The following is an 18,885-nucleotide window of genomic DNA, read 5'->3' on the forward strand; positions in this document are numbered from 1 at the left end:
GTAAGTGAGAGTAAGTTGTTGTGATGACGTAGATGTAGGTAAATGCGTGGAGGTGGAGGGTGGAAGCGAAGATGGGAGTGAAGGTGAGAAGAGATTGTACTATGATCAGCGTGGTATGAGTTTTGTGCAGATTGACAAAGCATGTGACGACAAAGAGATGTTTGCAGTCTTCTGCTTGATTAACATACTACTTTATAGCAGCTTGATGTGAACGGTACTTTACATGGCTCGCGTTATCTTACAAAGCGCCCTGTCGGTGGACGCTGCTGTTTCTGCTCCAGCGACGGAACGTCTTGCCTTTCCACCAAAAGAGTATACCGAACAAGCACCATAGTGTAATCAGAGCTGCGTTGGTCATGATAGGCGAGATGAAACTACTTCCGTTAGCAATGGGCCTTTATATAGGTAGATTCACAAGACTTACCCAGCCTCCTCACTCCAGGGCGTGATGAACTTGCCAAACCCATAGCCCCAAACATTTTTGTTGACGGTGATGGCGACAAACAAAGACCCAGCGACCGGCTTATAAGAGTCAACGGCATATGTACTGACAATACCCGGTAGCGCTGCAACTTGGATTCCAGCGCATGTGTAGCCGATGATGATGATAGCCTCCCAGGGCCACTTGCGCTCGTAACCTATTGCGACGACAATATTACCAATGAGCATGATGATGACATATGGTATCATAGCGGGCAAGCGCATCTCAGGCTCGCGAATGCCGTTGTTCTTCTTCGTGCTCCTTGCAGAAACCCAATCGCTGAGCGGGCCAGCAGTGAAGAGTCCGATGAACGCACCGACCATGACGGCGAAGTTGGTAAAGCCGACGGTCATGGGCTTCATGTTGTATGGTGGTAAGGAGAGGACTTGACTTTGTGTAAGGTTGATGGTAAGAAAGCTGGAGCATGACCAACTGACGACGAAAGCGGCGAATTCGACAATGGGGAATGCAAATAACTTCCAAGGAATCCAAAGGTCGAGCAAGATAGAACGGAAGGGGTGGGCATTTGGTTGGAAGACTTTCCATTGCCATTTGCCAGGTTTTCCGCGTCCAAGGAATGGATCGCGTTGAGCGGTCTCAGACATCTCAAGGCCAGTGGTATTCGGTAAGATGGAATTAGCTGTGTTGACGTGTTGGATGCGGTTCGTCTCTTTCTCGGCATCGGAGTTGTTGACCTCTTCTTGGGTCGTCGCCCGCGTCTTCTCCTCTAGTGAGCTAGAGGCGGCCTTCTCCCGTCCTAAGTGCTCGGGTAACACGCGCTTGAACCTTGTTTCAGGAAACATGAAAACGACCATCAAGAACGAAAAGCCTAAGATGCCAGTGTTGAGCCACCAGAAGCTGCGCCAGCCGACCGTCTCAGTCATCGAGCCGGAAACGATAGGACCGACCATAAGCGAGCCCATGTATACCACCCAGTACAGAGTGTTCCACTTTCCACGGTCGTGCAAGAAGAAGATATCGGCGATGATTTCGGGCATGATGGTCTCAGCCGGTCCAGCGCCGATGCCATTGACGATGCATGCGCCCATGAAGGAGTTGTAGGAGTTGGCCTTGGCGCGCCATATCGATGTACCGAAATTGATCATCTGGGATGCGAGATAAACCGGACGGCGACCGAAAGACGTGCTGATTGGAACCCTAGAAACTGTCTGTTAGCCTTAGAATTTGAATAATGGGTTGTGTGTATTCACCAGATGAAATTGCTGAATCCGAGTACTAAGATACACACGCCAGTGAACTGGACTGCTCCTGCCAGATCGGTGTCGAAAGCTGTTATGAGTGCTGGAAACATAGGCGCGAGAGCTAGCGGTCCAAATCCTTGTGTAAATGTGACCATGGATGCCGAGATGATACATGCCAGCTTCCAACCAGTACTCCAATTCAGAGGGTCATTGGGATCGTCGCTAGGTTGTGGAACGAGGACTTGGCGATGTGTACCTTTGACGAAGTGGTGTGAGCCTACATCTGCCATGACTTCCGTGCCAGGAAGAATCTCCATGTGTAGCTCGGCTTCGAGTTGCCGGCGTTCCTGGGTTCTTTATTAGGGCTGTGAAACAATAACCACGATGGAACACTCACATCTTCATTGTAGTCGTGGGCCTCCATTGTAATTCAAGCGACTGATGTGTGAGAGTGGCGATGATCGTGCTCAGATCAAGGATGCAGCCAAGTATTTGTATCAGTTGTTGTATTCGCAACTGTGCCACCTAAGGGCCCTGATGTGGCGGATTTCGGTGCTATTGCAATCCGACTTCCAATCCCATTCGAACGAGAACTTAGCAGTAACTCGTTATCTGGCGTCGAACTTCGGTAGAATAGCGCCGTGATCGGACACGATGGTTCGGCAATTGTAATCGGGGCCGTTTTCAAGGTAAAAGGCTCAGTGAGAGGTGTATAAATCAGTAGGGCCGACGCTTAGCTGAGCGTCTAGATACTTATGAGACAGCTTACAACCCAGCAGCCAGGTTCTCCGCATCCTTCACACGTGGTGAGCGCCTGTGCCGGCTCATCGTTCGTGGGCTAATAACGACGGCACATATTCGCGAGTGTTGTCCAGTAGAGAGCCTTGAAGGCGAGATAGCCTGAAATTAGCTTCCATACATCAGTATGTGCCCATGTTCGCAGCGCCACACGCCCGGGATTGTACCCCCGGTTCCAAGATCGAGCGGAAGCGGATGAAGTGTGCGGCAATTGTATTCGACTTTGACCCAGCCATGTTTCACAGGATTAGTCGAGATTTGAGCCGACCGCACGGCTCATTGATCGAAAGAGTGATGGCATGATGATCGTGAGTGAGGTTTAGAGCGACTTGTGTAACTGCCGAGCCGCGCTATTTCGCGCTACGTCAGTAGTGCGATGCGGGGAAAAACAGGGGAAGGCGCCACAAAAGGACCAGAACGTGGAGCTTACGACACATGCACTATCAGTCGGGCGTCGCGATATTCAGCTATCAATATCTCATGAATTGATTTTATCCTGGTGATGTCCTCGCGCTGTCTGGCCACCTCCTCTGGCTGCGTCTGATCGCTAGCTTGCACTGGCAATGTTCAATCGTTATAGGATCTATCCTTATTCTTACACCGATCTTGTTGATACTACAAAGTCCTCAATCTTCGTATACGAACCGATCGTAGAGTTGAGGATCGTAATGCTGATAATTTGAGTCCGAAAGCCATGGTAATTCGAAGTTGGGCTTTTCGCCGGCGGGAGGTGGTCCGAACTCCTTCCACCAGTGGCATAGGTGCTTGCCGGAGCGTGAAGGAGGGCTGTCAAGAAAAAGTTCGGACGTACACGATCAACAGGTGATAGTAAGGTGGGAAAGCGTGTGTAGTGTCGGAATGCTGCAAAGGACATTGATCCAAGTAGGACCTTGGTTTCCGGTTCGAAGTCGGTTGTTCAAGACAAAAAACTTGGAATTAAAGCAGTTGGGAAAACCGAGGGAAATATGGCGGAGCCATTTGCGTTGCAAACCAGGTATCAGCTCTTCGAGCGTCTGATGATCTTGGAAGTGGAGGATCGTCGATGACATAGTGGCCTTACAGAACTCTGCCCTAACCTGCTTACAGACATACTGTATGTTCGAGGTTTGGGGTGTTCGGTTACCTGCAGGATTGTCGGAGTACTCAGACGTTTTTTCCAACCCGAACCAATGGTCTCCGTACTTGATACACGATCACCGATCAAGGCTTTCAATTGTCTTACTGGCAACCGTCGCAAACATTATGTACGCTCGAAATGAGGCTATACATATAGCCCAGTAAGGTGTTCGGGGAAGAGGAAGTGTGGTGTTGAGTACTGTTCGGCTACTCTATGGAATTCGGCGGCGACTTGCTTGCTGACAGCCGGGAGGGTCGCTGGTGCCGGAGGCGCATGGCCGTGTGGCGCATGTCGGAAACACGCACCGAAAAGACGCATGCTACGAACAGACAGCGTTTATTTGCGAAGATATCCCCTTGTATTTAAATGTGGCCATGTATACGGTGTTGTGATCTGCTTGTAGACGCAGATACCTAGGCCATAGGACAAGTTCATGAGACGGAAAGACTGACCATTTGTATCAAAAGGGTGTAATTCTGTCCAATGCGCGACACATATTCAATACCTATCCAAGTCAAGTATGAAAACCATCATCCCCGAACGAGGACTTGTATATACCCAACCTCTAACTTCGAAGGTAGTGGTTCTGTAGAGTATCGTGCGACAGCGAGTGTACAGCTTTATCAGCGCTCTATCAGGCTGCGCAGATGTAAACCATGACACGGTACCATCTTTACAGACTTTGGCATCGACCTTGACGCCAGCGATACGCACTCCCAGATGGAATTCTTTGAGTTGTGTGTTGATGGCATAGGAACTTATTGCTATTAACAAACGGCGGTCTTGCCGAAAACAGTTAATGTTGGTTCGCGAATTGTTTTACTGTACTAGAGTTACCCTTGGGAAGATTGATATGAAGGATGCGCGCTTGCCTTGGGGCCTAGATTTTGGTTGACGATTCTTGTATGCAGACATGCATACGGCCGGGCATTCGCGCCTCTGCCCACAATGTACATCGAAGAGCTGCAGGAGATAAAAGATATGCTGAGCTGTGAGGTATTTTGCGGCACAGCCTGCCAATCGTTCAGGGTGAAGCTGGAGCGCCTGCCCTGTGACGAAATTGAGATGGAAAGCTTGGTGTATAGCGGGACTATTGAGTCTTCCAGCGAATGACTAAGTCTCCGCTGTGGATTTGGGTACCACATCTATGGTGCCAAACGATCTTCAGGTGCTTGGCTTCTCAGTGTCTTCAAACCATAGGGTTCTTCCGAGGCCGGCTCTGGTCGTGCACTTTCTTGCGCATGTTGGTAGTGCCTCCCTCGAGCTGCCTTTTGCTCCTACTCTTCAATGCCTTTTCAACGGCCAGCTACTTCTCTGCCATACCTAGCGATCTCCGTTGTCGTGATCACGACTGCTCTACACTAATACCCGTTGCATTCGTATTGCGCCGTTGATCGCTGTTACGGTCGTAGTGAGGTGCTCGTTGCGTGATGCGCGTTGGCAGGCGCGTTCGTATCGTCGTTCAAGGAGGCAGCAGTGATGTGGTCACGACCTGTATTTGGGTAGCGAGAAGTGCCTACTGAGTAGCAGCAAATCCTCGTAACCAGATGTAACGATCATGCGCACCTTGCCTGACAATCGACTAGGTATTGAATACGCAATCTGGCCACCGAAGCCTCTCTTGCTCTTTCTCCATTCATACTTGTAGGTTAAGACCGTCGACAGGAGTCACTATTGTCGCTATTGGGAATATAACAGATCTCGCGAATCGGTTGATATTGGCATTCTCAGTGTTCTGAGCACTTCGGCCGCGACACGTCTTGTATTTGTTCTACGACACAGCGCAGCGCCCAAGGCACGCGATCAGCACACGGTACAGCCACACATCTAATGTTTATTAACCCTGCGATTCCATTGAAATTACTTAGATAGACTAAGTGTGTCAAGTATTTGCGTAGATATATTCGAAAACATATGACATCTGCAAGTTAACCGGGCGATGTAGCTCCCTGTTGTGACGTGGTGGTGATAGGTTCTGAATGTTGGTGTTCTAAGGTTTGCCGAGCCCCTGACAAATCCTGCGAGCACAGCGAGCTTCTGGAAAATGCCACTAGGAATGATGAACAACTTCAAGTCAACCACGAAAAACTTGGCGTGACTCTACTTTTTGATTGTCCGTATCTCGAGTGCGATGCTTGATGAACATCTCTTTCGCATGTTGGCTAGATGGGTGTGACATCGTCTTTGATTCATGTTGCACAGGACCAGGGCGTTGGTTTGTCAATGTCTCCAACGCTTGTGGGTTTTAGTGGAGGGGTATGCACGCCGCCCCGCAAAAAGACGCCATAGGAATAAACCACGGAGCCGATAATCAGGCCTCTGGACCAGCCCGATCTCATCTCTGATGGGCTGATTGTAGAGGGAGTAGCATACCCAACAGTGACTTTATTTTGTTCTAAAGTCATTCTTCTTCCATCAATCAATCCCTCCGAATTAGTCCATCGGCTAGGATATCTCGCTTTCACCGAGAAGAGCCGGGTTCGATTCCCGGATTCGGAAGCCTGTCAGAGTACGGAGTTTACTTTTTTTGCGTGGTGGTGGAATTGGGGGGAGTGAAGTTTCGGGTGGTTGGAGAGTTGGAGCGCGACACTTTTTTGAGCGAACACCCTATCACACCCTACTGGCTCCAGGAATAATGGACAACTGTCTTGGACCCTGTACTGTGCTCATCATACGTAGTGATCACGTCAGGTAAAGATATATCGATGGATCCCTTTTTGCACATTGCATCTAGATACCCAGCGCCTATCACGTGATGGCGCGCTTAGACGCGGGCGCGCACATGCTGCCCACAACTCCCCCGCACCACCCCTATCGACTGTCGCATCGCATTAATGGCAAGGCTTGCGACACCAGCTTCCAAATCCAAAACACCCAAATCGTTCGCAAACAATAACGGTCAGGATGCCTCATCTCCAGCGCTCGAGGCGGCGTTGAGGACTCTACCACGACAAGAACTACATCGGCCGACCAAGCAAGCGTCCTATGAGCTCACCAACCATGCCAAAGCCTATCTCGAGGGCGGACAATGTATGCGACAGCATAAACCACGAACTACTAAGCTTACACTGACTGTAGACGCCAGCGGTTATGACTTCCTTTGCAGCCTCCTTACCGCCGGTACCAGCATCTCTACACCCGCAAAGCCATATATAGGCTTCCTGGCACCGCCTGCGTACATCGCGTTCGCCTCCTCCATAGTCCCCGATCCTAAACTCACGACTAAAGCGCAATCACGAGATGCGGTCAAGGGTTCCAATGCTGCGTTGCGCTACCTACAATGCATACGCGCGACGATAGACGATCCCGCGTACACAACCATAAGGAAAGCATTCACTTTCCCAGATGAGCGCAATAGACGGCGCGCACCGGGCTATAGGAACGACGCAAGCGCATCACCCGAGCCGAGCGGCGATATTGAACGAATAGCAGGCGAGGCTGCCAATCAGAAGAGCCTGTGGTATCGCGCAGACGACTTCTGGCACATTGTGGGATGGGCGTTTAATTGCGCAGTAGCACATGAGAAACGGTGGAGCCGATGGAAGCTATGGGTGACGAATATGCTTGACTTTCTAGAAGCCGATTGGCATGTTTGCGTCAAGCAGAGCAAGTTGCCAGATGGGACGAGCGACACGACAGCCCTACAACAGAGTCTGATCTGGCACTACATTGTTGGGCATGGGAGAGCTCCGACAAATCGCGCCAGAAGACGTCGGATAGTCAAGGCTATACTTGCGACGGCAACACCCGAATCACTCAAAGACTACCCGGAGATATGGGACAAGGAGACAGTGGAGCCGAAACGCAAGAGGGATGACGACCAACATGTAAAGGACGTTGACTTTGAAACTGGAGAGTTGGCCGACTATGGTAGCGACGATGACATGCAGGACGTGCCGGATGGTAGCGACAACGAGAGCGCAAACGAGACGTCTTGGGACACTAGCGATGATCCTATTAGGAACATACGCGATGCTATAGAGCACCTTGGTGGACAGGATGCGATCGAGCTGCGACAACGTCTCATAGCACTCGTACGTCTCTCCTTTTTCTAGCATGAATAGCAACTAACAAAGAACAGCTCGTCCAAGTAGCCGAAGCCTTACCAAGCCTCTTCACCCCGCTCTTCGACTTCTGCGACAACATCCTCGAAGAATTCAACCAGCTTCCGACCATCATCTTCCAAGCCCTACTGTCTACCATACAGCTACCTTCCAAGATCCGAGTCGCTTTCAACGCCAACCTCCTCCACCCTTTGATAACCGGCAAGCCACCGAATTACTTCATCAGAAACCCCATGCAGGAGGACTTTGAAGAGACACTTCTTCCCCTCAAGGGCACAACAAAGAGCTTTGCGGCAAACACCAAGATCTCGCTTATTCTGGAGCAAATGTTCATGTACATGATGGAGCAGAAAGCTCTCACTCCAACGGACGCTCTTCGTGAAGCCATGGAGACTGGTATCGAAGTACGGCATAAAGTATATGGCACGGGTAAAGGCAAGAGAGGCAACGCTGAGGAGGAAGACCAAGCGAAGAGGCTGATGCAGGCAAGTTCTGAGAGATTACTAGGGTTGCTAGAGGTTCTAGAGATGGCGGAAGGTTTACCGCCGCAGCCGATGAAAGAGAAGGGTAGGGGTGGCGAAGGGTCTTTACTTGTTTCTTTTGGTTCGAATCTGTCGCTTTCGTCGGCGCCTAGTAGTGAGACTGAACCTGAGGATTAGTGTTCTGGCTGCTGAGTTCGAAACGAAGTTACTAGGTTGAAACATTGGATCTGCTTTCGTCACCAGGGTGTGGCGGCACCACCATGACCACTCACTGCGAACGTGGGTGCAGCCTGTTCGCAATTATACTGGTTCTCTGCCTAAGGCTTTTTCGTTCTGTACAAGGATAATACCCCCTACTTTGAATCATGTCCGCTCTACTACACCGATCAACCCGCGGATACACTGACATTCCTGCCCCTTTGATCAACCAGAAGCGCGATGGCTCCCAGAACTTGCCTCAAATCTAGACCGATACAGATCACTGAAATGCAGGAACGAAGACGTCTACGCACCTTGGTTGTATTCCAACTGATTGGCATTGCATAGCAGCAGTATAATTGACAGCGGATATAGATGGACACTGTTACCGAGATCGAGGCGTATATCAAAGACCAACAAAGTGCGAGTCTGAGGTTCATGATCAACTCCATAGGACTGCGAGTCGAACACGTCATAGTCCCAAGGTCTCCATCAAGTCCGCCTTGCTCCATTCAACTCATCCAACCTGGAGTAGAGGACGTATAGCTAGATGTACGAGAACAGTCGATGACTTCCGGGTTGATCTCGGATCAAACACAACAATCGGAGTCACGTTAGAAGAGCAACGAGGACCATTGGCTACTGTTGCAGGAGTGGTTAACCCGACGCTACAATGATGACCCATATCCGGAAGAGACCGAAGACATTGAGCAGATCAAAGCCAGACCAAAAGGCCAAGGGTAGCAGGGTAGACTGGGCTACTACGAAAGGTTGCGCGTACCCATCATCAAGAACGCAGCGCATGAAGATGACACGCGGGAATATCTCAATGATGAGTCTCTTTATCAGACCATGGTGTCGTACATCTACTATCAACATCGTACTGATTTCGAGTTTTGGAGAAAGGCTGTTGACGTTAAGAAAAGTTTGAGTGTATTGGACGACGATTCATTGTCGTACTGCAATTACGACTTTTCAAGTCAAAATGCGGTGAACTCTTCGGTTGCGGTCGCCATTTGCCGCGAGCTTGGATTCGCAGCTTGTTCAGCGGTTGCTCGAGCTGCTCTTGAGATCGGATCGCACAGCCGCTGGCTACCGTTCCTGACATGGATGGCTGAGATTCTGGAGTCGGTAGAACCCACTGCCCTCACCATGTATGACTGGTGGAGGTCAACTGGGGCTTCATTTTGTTTCATGGATCAGCCACCGGAGATCCGTGGGATTGTGTATGGTCACCTGCTTGGGCCTTACACATGGCCTCACGACATCGAAGAAACTCGTAATTTCGAAGACGAGCACGGCGACGACATTCTCGTTCGGGTCTTCCGCCCGACGACATCACACGAGAAATGGCCCTCAAGGTTCGGATACTGGCAGGGGCGGGAGACGCACAAGCAGAATTACTACCTTCTGGTTCCGTCGCACTGCCTCGAGTCAGCAAGCAGTTGTTGAACGAAGTCACGCAATTTACCTGGGCGGCTGCGAGGCCTAAAGATTTCCAGTGTTATGACACGTTTGCTCGCCTCACACCTTACCTTCAAGCTATCTATCTGCGCGATACGCTCCGTTGTGTCTCAATCCATTTCTCCAATGACCGAATATTTCGTTTTGTTGGCTTCATGTCACAGTATAGGAAGACATCGTTCACAGCGACAGAGGATGTAGGTATTTCTCAGCTGCGCAATCTCGTCGCACTCCAACAGCTGCGTTTTTGTTTCTAGGCAAGTCCTCCAGGACGGCGTATTGACCGGCCCGTGGGGGCCTATTGGAAGTCGCATGGCCCTTGGGCCTGCATTTCGAGTCTGCACGAGCACAAATCTATATCATGCCAGAAGATCCTGGTCGATTGAGTTCTCCCGCTAGCCTTCGAGGATTTGCGCTACATCCCCCGTGTCACTTTCTCCGGTCATATCAAGAACAGCACGCGAGCGAAATGGGACACGATCTTCCAAGAAGAGTCCATAGAAAGGGTTCGCGACTGCTCCCAAGACATCAACTTTATCCTGTCCATACCCTGGCATTACCTGGAAGTATCCAAAAGAAAACAATCCGAAATCTCGCATCTGCTAACCTGATATAACAGACCCATACCAGGTTTTTGAGAAAATGTATGCGACTTCTAGAATGTCAATGGGCCTCCCCTCGAGGGCGAATATCCCTGGCACCGAGCGTATCAGCCTTATCGAATTTTTCAGAACGATTATGATCCAGACATCCACAACCCCCTTGACTGCGAAGGATCATGATTGCCGTAACAGGAAGGGCCGTTAAGAACTAAGCTAGCTCGGTCTTTTAAAGGAAAGACAATCCGCAGAACATAAACACACGGCGTGGATTTTGATAGATGGGTAATCCATTGAAGCTGTAATCTCGTAACTTTGATGATCGCAATGAGCTCGATCTGACGGTCCTACAAAACGCGTCGTGCATGCCACTTGCAGACAAGAGCGAGTAAATGGAGTCGAGCTTGCAATCTACTCCCAACTTCGTCGTTATTCAGTTTTGAACTTTCCTGTATGTCTTTGATATAGCCTGGATAACACGAAGACTTCGGCTACGGAATCTTGAAGGAAGTATTTTCTTCCACAATAATCATGTCAGTGGCTGTTGTTATGGTGTTACATCGCACCTGTCAATGTCGAATGAAAGAAGCGGAAAGCGTTCAGCGTCCCGGAAGATCCCGAGGCCACCCACATCATCACTTGAGTTGATACTTTGGTACCCGCTGTTCTACAGGAAAACCCTTCATCCAGAGAGGCACCAACTCGAGCGCAGTTTCGAGCTATACGTAGAAATGAGAAGCTTGTCGCGGCAGGATCGCGTGGCGACCAGGAGACGGTGGGGCAATAGTGATAGTGGCTGCTCCTCCAATACTACCACCGCGACTGCTCGTGACCCTGCAGGGCCCGACCCATCTTTCCACAGGTGGCCCCCACTGCCTAACCTAGAGGACGACCAGTTGCCGCAAAGACGGCCACTTCGACCGAGGGAGATGCGATGATCTGATAAGATTAGATGTCATCGTGACCAGCAAAGCCGGCTAGTGGTGTCATGAGGGGCATTTCGCGCAACGCGTGGCTGAACACTTTCCCAACACTCCACCTCTCTGGTTTTACACCAACACTACGAAAAGCCACATGCATCAATCGGGAAGCTCATAGGTACACAGTTAGCCGCGACGAAGTTTCTGCCCATGCCCGTGGACAGCCTCGGGCTCCAACACAACGTTGGCTCCCTGCCGGCTATACCTGCAGCCAGCTATACCTGCAGCCAGCTAGAAGACGCCAGGAACGGCGGTACAAGCGATCATGCAACCACACGCGCTTGCTCAACGAGGACGCTCTTCCTGGTGTGGTCTCATTCACAAGGCGAGACCCTCAGGCTGGTCCGCACGGGAAAGAAGCTTCGGCGCACACTGCTCGATTTGATGAGCCGGGAGCTACGACCGCCACTGACAATACGAGCCAAGGCCTTGGCTATGCAGAGTTGCGGCACAGCCAAGACAAGTCAGGGATCAGCTCAAGGCGAGATTGGATCTTATCAGATCATCTAGCACTTATCTGATCATCTAGCCCGCTACTAATGCTGTCTGGGCATCCCAAGATACCTGGACGGTGGGAGATGATCCCAAGCCACCGGGTGCCGGGTGGGAAACACATGGCAGAATTTTCATACGCTGTAACTGAGCTCACATTCCCTGTCCGGTTCTCGGAGAGTGGGCCCTGGGGATACTTAAGAATGGCAGGACTGCCTATGTTGCGATCGTCACCCACCTGCGTCTCAATTTCGTACCCTGCCTTACCCGGCATTTCCTCGGCATCCTTATCTTGTCATGTCGAACTTGCTTGCTACCGATGTGGTGCGACCCGTAGAGGGCTTCGCACGTCCTTCACATGATATCGACATGGAGAAGAATCGCGAAACGGGCATCAATGCCCACGAGACTGGTAGCGATGGCGAAACCAAGTCCATTGATTCGGAAAACTTCCAAAACGGTGTTCAGCGTGTACGCGCAATCACAGAGATCTGGGACAAGAAGACCTTGATCACCATGTTCATCTTGTATGTCGAAACATCAAAGTTTAGATTAATGAGATCCAAAGACTGACCTACTCGTGTAGCCTATACCTGATCGAATTCGTCGCTTTCCTGCAAAATGCCATGGACTCATCGCTCGGCCCATACATCACCTCGGTATTCGGTAGCCACGGCCTTCTAACCGTTGCAAGCATAATGGCAACTGCACTCAGTGGTTGCATCCCGCTCGTTATTGCCAAGGTCATCGATGTGTTCGGTCGCGTCGAGGGTTTCTTCGTAATGCTTTGCATCATTGTCGTCGGTATGGCTATGAAAGCCGCCTGTACCAATGTACAAACATACTTCGCCGGTCACATTCTCTACTGGTCCGGTCACATTGGTGTTCTATTCGTTTGCGACATCATGGCTGCCGATATCACCTCGCTGAAGAACCGCATGATCATCTTCACTATCAACGGAACCCCTCGTATTGCAGCTACATTCGCCGGACCTAGGATCGCTGATCTGTTCTGGTACAGTCCAAACTGGCGTTGGGCTTACGGTGCCTTCATTATCATCTTCTGTGGAATCTCCCTTCCAGCGATGATCTTGATGATAGTCATGTACCGCAGGGCCAAGAAAGCTGGTCTGATCAAGAAGGTGAACTCGGATCGCAATGTTTTTCAATCGCTGTGGTATTACTTTGTACAGTTTGACAGTAAGCTACATACTAGCTCGGAATCGGGTCGCACATTCACTAATGCGTCGTCTAGTCTTCGGTATCATCCTCCTAATGTGCGGATGGTGTCTCTTTGTGCTGCCATTCAGTCTCGTCGCCTACGCCCCGCAAAGCTGGAGAACCCCATACATCATCGCTTGTATCATCCTCGGCCTCGTTCTTTTCCCCGTCTTCTACATCTGGGAAGCCAAATTCGCGCCTGTTCAGTTCCTACCCTGGAGGTACCTCAAGAACCCCACTATTATCGGCTCTTGCTTGCTTTACGGCGCCATGTTCCTTTCTGTCTTCTGTTGGAACGGATACTTCTATTCCTACTTGATCGTCGTACACAGGCAAAGCATTACGCATGCTGGATACATCCTTAACGCCTTCTCACTCACCTCGTCCACCATTAGCCCGCTTATCGCGTGGTGGATCCATCGTTCCGGTAACTTCAAGTGGACGGCCGCCGCTGGTGTACCGATCGTCCTGCTAGGTACCGCTCTGCTGATCCCGTTCCGAAACCCATCCACCAATCCCGGTGTCCTTGCTTTCACTCAAGTACTTGTTGGTCTCGGAACGGCTTTCTTCGCCACCTGCGGCCAGCTCGCCGTCATGGTACCCGTCACTCACCAGGAAATCGCTGTCATCAATGCAATTTGGGGTCTCTTCGGTAGTTTCGGTTCTTCCATCGGATACGCCATTGCTGGTGCCATGTGGAACAACATCCTTCCTCAACAATTGCTCCAGCGTCTACCTGAGTCCAGCAAGGCGGATTACAGAGAGATATTTGGCAGTATTGTGATTCAGAGTTCATTCCTTGACGGTACGCCGGAGCGGGATGCCGTTGTTGGTGCTTATGGCGACGTGCAACGTAAGATGGTCATCACGGGTGCTTGTTTTGTACCGCTGTGCTTGGCTTGTATTTGGGTTTGGAAGAACACCAACGTCAAGAAACTTGAGGAGGAGGAGGGCAAGCAGACCAAGGGCAACGTCTTCTAAACGGTGCTCTTATCGTTGTATGAGACACTCCTGCACAAGCAGCATGGGTCTCTTCCCCTACACTAATCGTTCAAGATACTCTCGTCGTCATGGCGACATAACATAATACTATCGCTTCACACTTTCCATTCATCGCTCGCAACTGTGTTCGTTTCTCTTTTGGTTGACTAGCATTTTGGTGTTACAATTAGCTCCGCATCTAAATAATTTAATATTGTCAATATTTTGCTGCGGCCGTCTCCTGCTCATCAGCGGATGCATTAAACTCCCCCTCTAGTGTGCAACCGAAGTTGCAGTAATTGATGGTACATCTTTCGCAGAGTCCACCGCGGTAAGGAACGGAAGGACGAACTCCAATTTGACGGCCCGGAGGATCGGAAAGATGAAGGATCCGTTCACGTGCATAACTAGTGACTTGGCAACGTTGGGAGATTCGATGCCAACACCGAACGACGCGTCAACTGGTCGTCTTTAACCTTCCGCAGCTTTGTACAGCCCGTCTTCTCACACGCCAACGGTTCGCCGCGCCCTTGTCGCTAGGCGCCGACAACCTGGGGTCTACGTCTTGGTGTCGCTAGTACAAGGTTTGACATTCTAGCTAGGAACGACTATGACGTCACAATACGCGTCGGCTTAGTCTTATTTCCTGTGGACATCATTGTTCCGCAATTGATGTGAACAGCTTCAACGGAGAGCCACATATGGCGACGGTAGACGCTTTCAGAGGTCGGCCATAGGCCATCCCGGCTTCAGTCGTTCCACGTATCCGTTAGTCCAACCTACTATTCATCTAGCAGTATATCAAACTTCTCCAAGTATTGCTCACGTCTGGACCCGCTCCCCAGTTCTAGCAGTAGCATTACTCTAACAATCTGGACCTGCTACCGTCAAGCTACTGAACAACGTAGTATTCGTCCGAGATTCCACGAACAAACGAAACTCCTCCCCTACCACAGCCACCGTCTATCGCAGCAACGATCGCTTCACATGGGCACTTCGCGGTATAGCTCCTTCTGAGCCAGACGATCTATCGAGCGACGTCCCTGGTTCAAAGTTCTCCCACACCACTAGGCTTACCAGCCGAAGGTGTTTCTACTTCACACAACGGGTCTCGCGCTACGAAGTCAAAGGTTCAGACAGCGTTTTGCTCTCGGAAGCTTATACGGATGTATCAGATGTACAGGGGCAGACTACCGTTTGTGGGTACCAGGCCTTCAACACCAAGCTTAACGTTACTATATTTTGTTCTCAATTTTTTTTTTTCTCATCAAGTAACAGCAAAACGGTCCTGTGGGTACGTCGCCTCCGGTTCCATCAATTGATCCGACCATCTCACTAACAACAACTCCAGTCTAGTGGTAGTGAGTAATATCCATACCTACATTCCTCCGTTCAATATTTAACACCATTATCAGTGATTCTCGCTTAGGGTAAACCCGAGCACAGCTTGCGAGAGGCCCCGCGTTCGAGTCGCGGCAGGACCCACCATCTTTTTTTTTTCGGTTTAAGAGGTTAAAGACCCTTTCTTTTGCTTGAGATTCAAAGCCTTCTTAGGTCTGATGAGTGATTCTCCGGCTTTCAATGACGCATGAAGATACAGTAGATGAGATCTTCCGATGTATGATGGCGACCACCATATCTATTCAGGGAGAAAAAGATGGATCATTGTGGTCTGAACAGCCTTTGAGCCATGTTTGTGGGACTGCAGCGGTAACAATGTTGACATCTCTTGTCCTTGTCTACTCCGAGGACACCACAAGTAGAACAGAGGAGATGCGTGCGTTGCCGTTTATGTTGTCATTATTTATCAAGTGTCCGCCTTCGTCTTTTCTTCGTGTGCAGCCACGTCATTACACGGTCTTCCGCTCACTCCCACTCCCACTACTCCGCAGCCCGATATGCGATCAGCCGCACGTGCTACAGGTTTCTCATGATCATTCTGCCTTTGGCCAGTTCATATTATAATCGCATCTTTTCTTAGCCGCGTTCTCAGTTTCTCCACCCCCACCTACTGCAACTTGAGCGTCTACCAAGACCTTTCTCTTCTTCTTGCTACAGCTCGCAGCTCTTGCGGTTGCAGTCGCTATCAATGAGCCGACTATCAATTACGGTCCTTTCTACGGCACGCCCTCCCCATCTACGACAATGGTATGTGAGCCACCAGTTAGGCGGAGTTTTCGAAGAGCTTGAAACGACCTCTGGCCATAATGGTCAAGGTGCCACCCATGCCTGGGATTTTCGCCTGGACCAATGCACTTGTGTCTCTTCCATCAAGAACTTTGTTGAGCCCGGCTGGCTTATCAAAGCTGATTCCAGATACGACCTGGAAAGCATCATGCCTTACTCCAGCATGAACGGCTACGCGAAGCCACAGTGTAACGATAATGGAGAGGACTGTCCTGTTCAGCGGTACATCGACTGGAATGACCATGGCGAGGGGACTGCGCCATTGAATTGCGCCACAAAGCCGAGCCAGATGGACATCATCTAGGTTAAGAGGACTCAATCTTGGGATGTGCAGACTTGAGTGCTGGATGTAAACGGATTGATTACTGTACAGCGCACCTAGCTATCGCGAGGAGATGATACATTGATTTCTCTTCTTAGAGTGACAACGTGAGAGGCTACTGTCTGCTTCGCGGATGGGAATGGAATGCGATGTGGCCTGAACGCTGGTACCAGACGTGCCCACAGAATTCTCGTTAACTCTGATCGTACGTCACAGAACTATAGCCCTTCAGAATGCGTCAGTCAGCTCTCAGAGCCGCATGGAGGCTGTGCTGCTACCAGCCCGAGCTCGCGCCTCGATAGGGCGGCCGCAGTCTGCATCGAACCTTCACCTGCATCTGTGTCGCACTGCACTGACTAGGGTCTTGTGCAGCCATACACATAAAAAAATGCGCTGGTGTTTCAAGCGCTGTACCGTGTTGTGTCGCGGCGACCGGTCAAGCAGCGCTTCCTTCTAGAACCAAGGATCATGGCACGCACCAAGTACGCATGCATACAGGGCGACGTGCCCGAGGCGAATCACGATGAAGAACGTGCAAGAAATGCAGCGACGGTGCCGAATGGCTAGTATGTGGAAGCTGACTTGAGTAAATGGTCAGCAGGGACCGTGCAACAATATTACACATGAGAGAAGATTTTGGTTATGCTTTGACCATTCTCCATGCGTCGACTAGGGACGTCGGGCGAAGAACCACACTGCATAGTGTTTGGAAGAAGCTGCACACTGTTTGTGGACGAGAGCCTTGTTGCTGCCTGAGCTGTGTACGCAGCATGCGAAGAGACTCGTTTCTTATGGGTACTAGGGCTACACCAGATTTGGCCTAGGGGCTGGTACTCATAGGAAATGAGATCTTTCGCAATCGGGACACCGAGCATCTGAGAACCCGAAGACGACACCGCCGTGCTTGCAACAACTCCATGGTAGAAGGACGACACGGGAAACGCTAAAGGCGCTTGCAGCGCTCCACTACACATGCAACGGATCGGTACTGTTGGGGCGTGGTTCGCCAAAATGCTGACCGCAGCACCTTCGTGGCGCCAGCCAACCCAGCCTTGTGCGACTACGATTATGCGAGACGCCGGCAGGAATTTCTTGTCAAATTGTAATGTAAAATTCTGTGGGATTTGGAGTTTTCTGGCGGCGGCTTCCATGCATCGCCTTCTCTATCACATGTCGCTTCGGCCACAACAATGGGTTAATTGGATTCCCTTGAACAGCTCAGCAAAAGATGCTTATCTCGATGCGTGTGGAGTTCACTCTCCTGAAACATGTTTCGTAAGCAAAGTAGGTCCCTTAACCGTTGAGCAAACAATTCTGCGCGTTGCTGTCTCTCGATCACATCGTATACCTTCCGCGCTTTACGCCTGGAGTCGTCCCATATCATCGGTTCGCCCTGATGTGAACAAAAGCTTTAGTTGGAATAATATTACAAATCTCCAAGACATTGGCCTGTCGTAAAACTACGCGTGCTTGGCTGCTGAGTTTTGGGGGGCCGCACGCAAATGCGACAGCGTGAAGACACGTCGCACACGTCTGGTCCGTGTCATCGAAGCTGTGCGCTCTGACTTTCTACAGGACCATCCTTCGACTGGGCCTATTGCGACTCCAGGTACGCTGTGGCGCGTATCATACACCGATCGGCAGAGTCCGTCCCTTCAGGGTTCGGCTTGTGGCTAGTGCGGTGTGCCTTGCAAGACAGAGTGCGCTACCCAAGTCTAGCACCTGAGTATACCTACGTTGACGAGACGGTGCAATCTATGCGCCGATCGAAGTCGACGCTTCAAAGCATTGTCTTGAAGTGGTAACAAGATTGCGCATACAGACTGCACACAGCGACCAGCAAGAAGCTTGGAAGCTGCAGGATGATGAGGACTGAGGACGAAGTACGGGAAAAAGAAAGCGAAAGCATGGATTGCTGAGGCGCACACATCCAAGGGCAAGAGTCACCCCCAGCCAGGCACACCGTCCGTACGTACATGCTGACGAATCCTCTCACATCGTTTGGCGCGCTTGTGTATTCCTAACTACTACGTGCAAAGCGAGTCTGGAAAACCACGTCTATTGCATGCCTAGTTGAAGCAGTGATGGGGGGCGATTGGAGTGGCTTTCCTTTGTCGGCCCTGACTAGCGACGCTATAAGACCCTTGCAGAAAGCTGGAGGGCTGCAGCCCCGCGCTTGCCGCTATGTCCGCCGTTCTGAGGCCCACGTGTTCTTTGCTCGAGTGGCTCTTAGTGTACGTAGCATGCACATCCAAGGAGTTACCTACGAACACAGCGTTGCAGAAGCGGGCAGTGTG

General features: G+C 50.7%; 4 protein-coding genes across 4 annotated transcripts; 2 read left to right on the forward strand and 2 right to left on the reverse strand.

Moving 5' to 3' along the window:
* Positions 1-238: 238 nt before the first annotated feature.
* Positions 239-2,107, reverse strand: ALTATR162_LOCUS537 (uncharacterized protein; the record flags this gene model as incomplete). The annotated part of the gene is made up of 4 exons (XM_043308131.1): positions 239-374; positions 425-1,639; positions 1,693-2,030; positions 2,081-2,107. 4 exons carry the CDS (start codon positions 2,105-2,107, stop codon positions 239-241), a joined length of 1,716 nt encoding a protein of 571 aa, XP_043164066.1.
* A 4,325-nt stretch (positions 2,108-6,432) lies between these two features.
* Positions 6,433-8,321, forward strand: ALTATR162_LOCUS538 (uncharacterized protein; the record flags this gene model as incomplete). The annotated part of the gene is made up of 3 exons (XM_043308132.1): positions 6,433-6,628; positions 6,677-7,632; positions 7,680-8,321. 3 exons carry the CDS (start codon positions 6,433-6,435, stop codon positions 8,319-8,321), a joined length of 1,794 nt encoding a protein of 597 aa, XP_043164067.1.
* Positions 8,322-12,174: 3,853 nt separating this feature from the next.
* On the forward strand, positions 12,175-15,508 carry ALTATR162_LOCUS539 (uncharacterized protein; the record flags this gene model as incomplete). The annotated part of the gene is made up of 5 exons (XM_043308133.1): positions 12,175-12,404; positions 12,464-13,077; positions 13,133-14,070; positions 15,431-15,440; positions 15,495-15,508. 5 exons carry the CDS (start codon positions 12,175-12,177, stop codon positions 15,506-15,508), a joined length of 1,806 nt encoding a protein of 601 aa, XP_043164068.1.
* Positions 15,509-16,243: 735 nt separating this feature from the next.
* ALTATR162_LOCUS540 (uncharacterized protein) lies at positions 16,244-16,510 on the reverse strand (the record flags this gene model as incomplete). Its single annotated transcript, XM_043308134.1, has 1 exon — positions 16,244-16,510. The coding sequence occupies one exon, from the start codon at positions 16,508-16,510 to the stop codon at positions 16,244-16,246; it is 267 nt and encodes an 88-aa protein (XP_043164069.1).
* Between the last annotated feature and the right edge of the window lie 2,375 nt (positions 16,511-18,885).

The sequence above is a fragment of the Alternaria atra genome (genome assembly GCF_907166805.1).
Source record: "Alternaria atra isolate CS162 genome assembly, contig: 21, whole genome shotgun sequence".
In the NCBI taxonomy this organism is placed as follows: domain Eukaryota; kingdom Fungi; phylum Ascomycota; class Dothideomycetes; order Pleosporales; family Pleosporaceae; genus Alternaria; species Alternaria atra.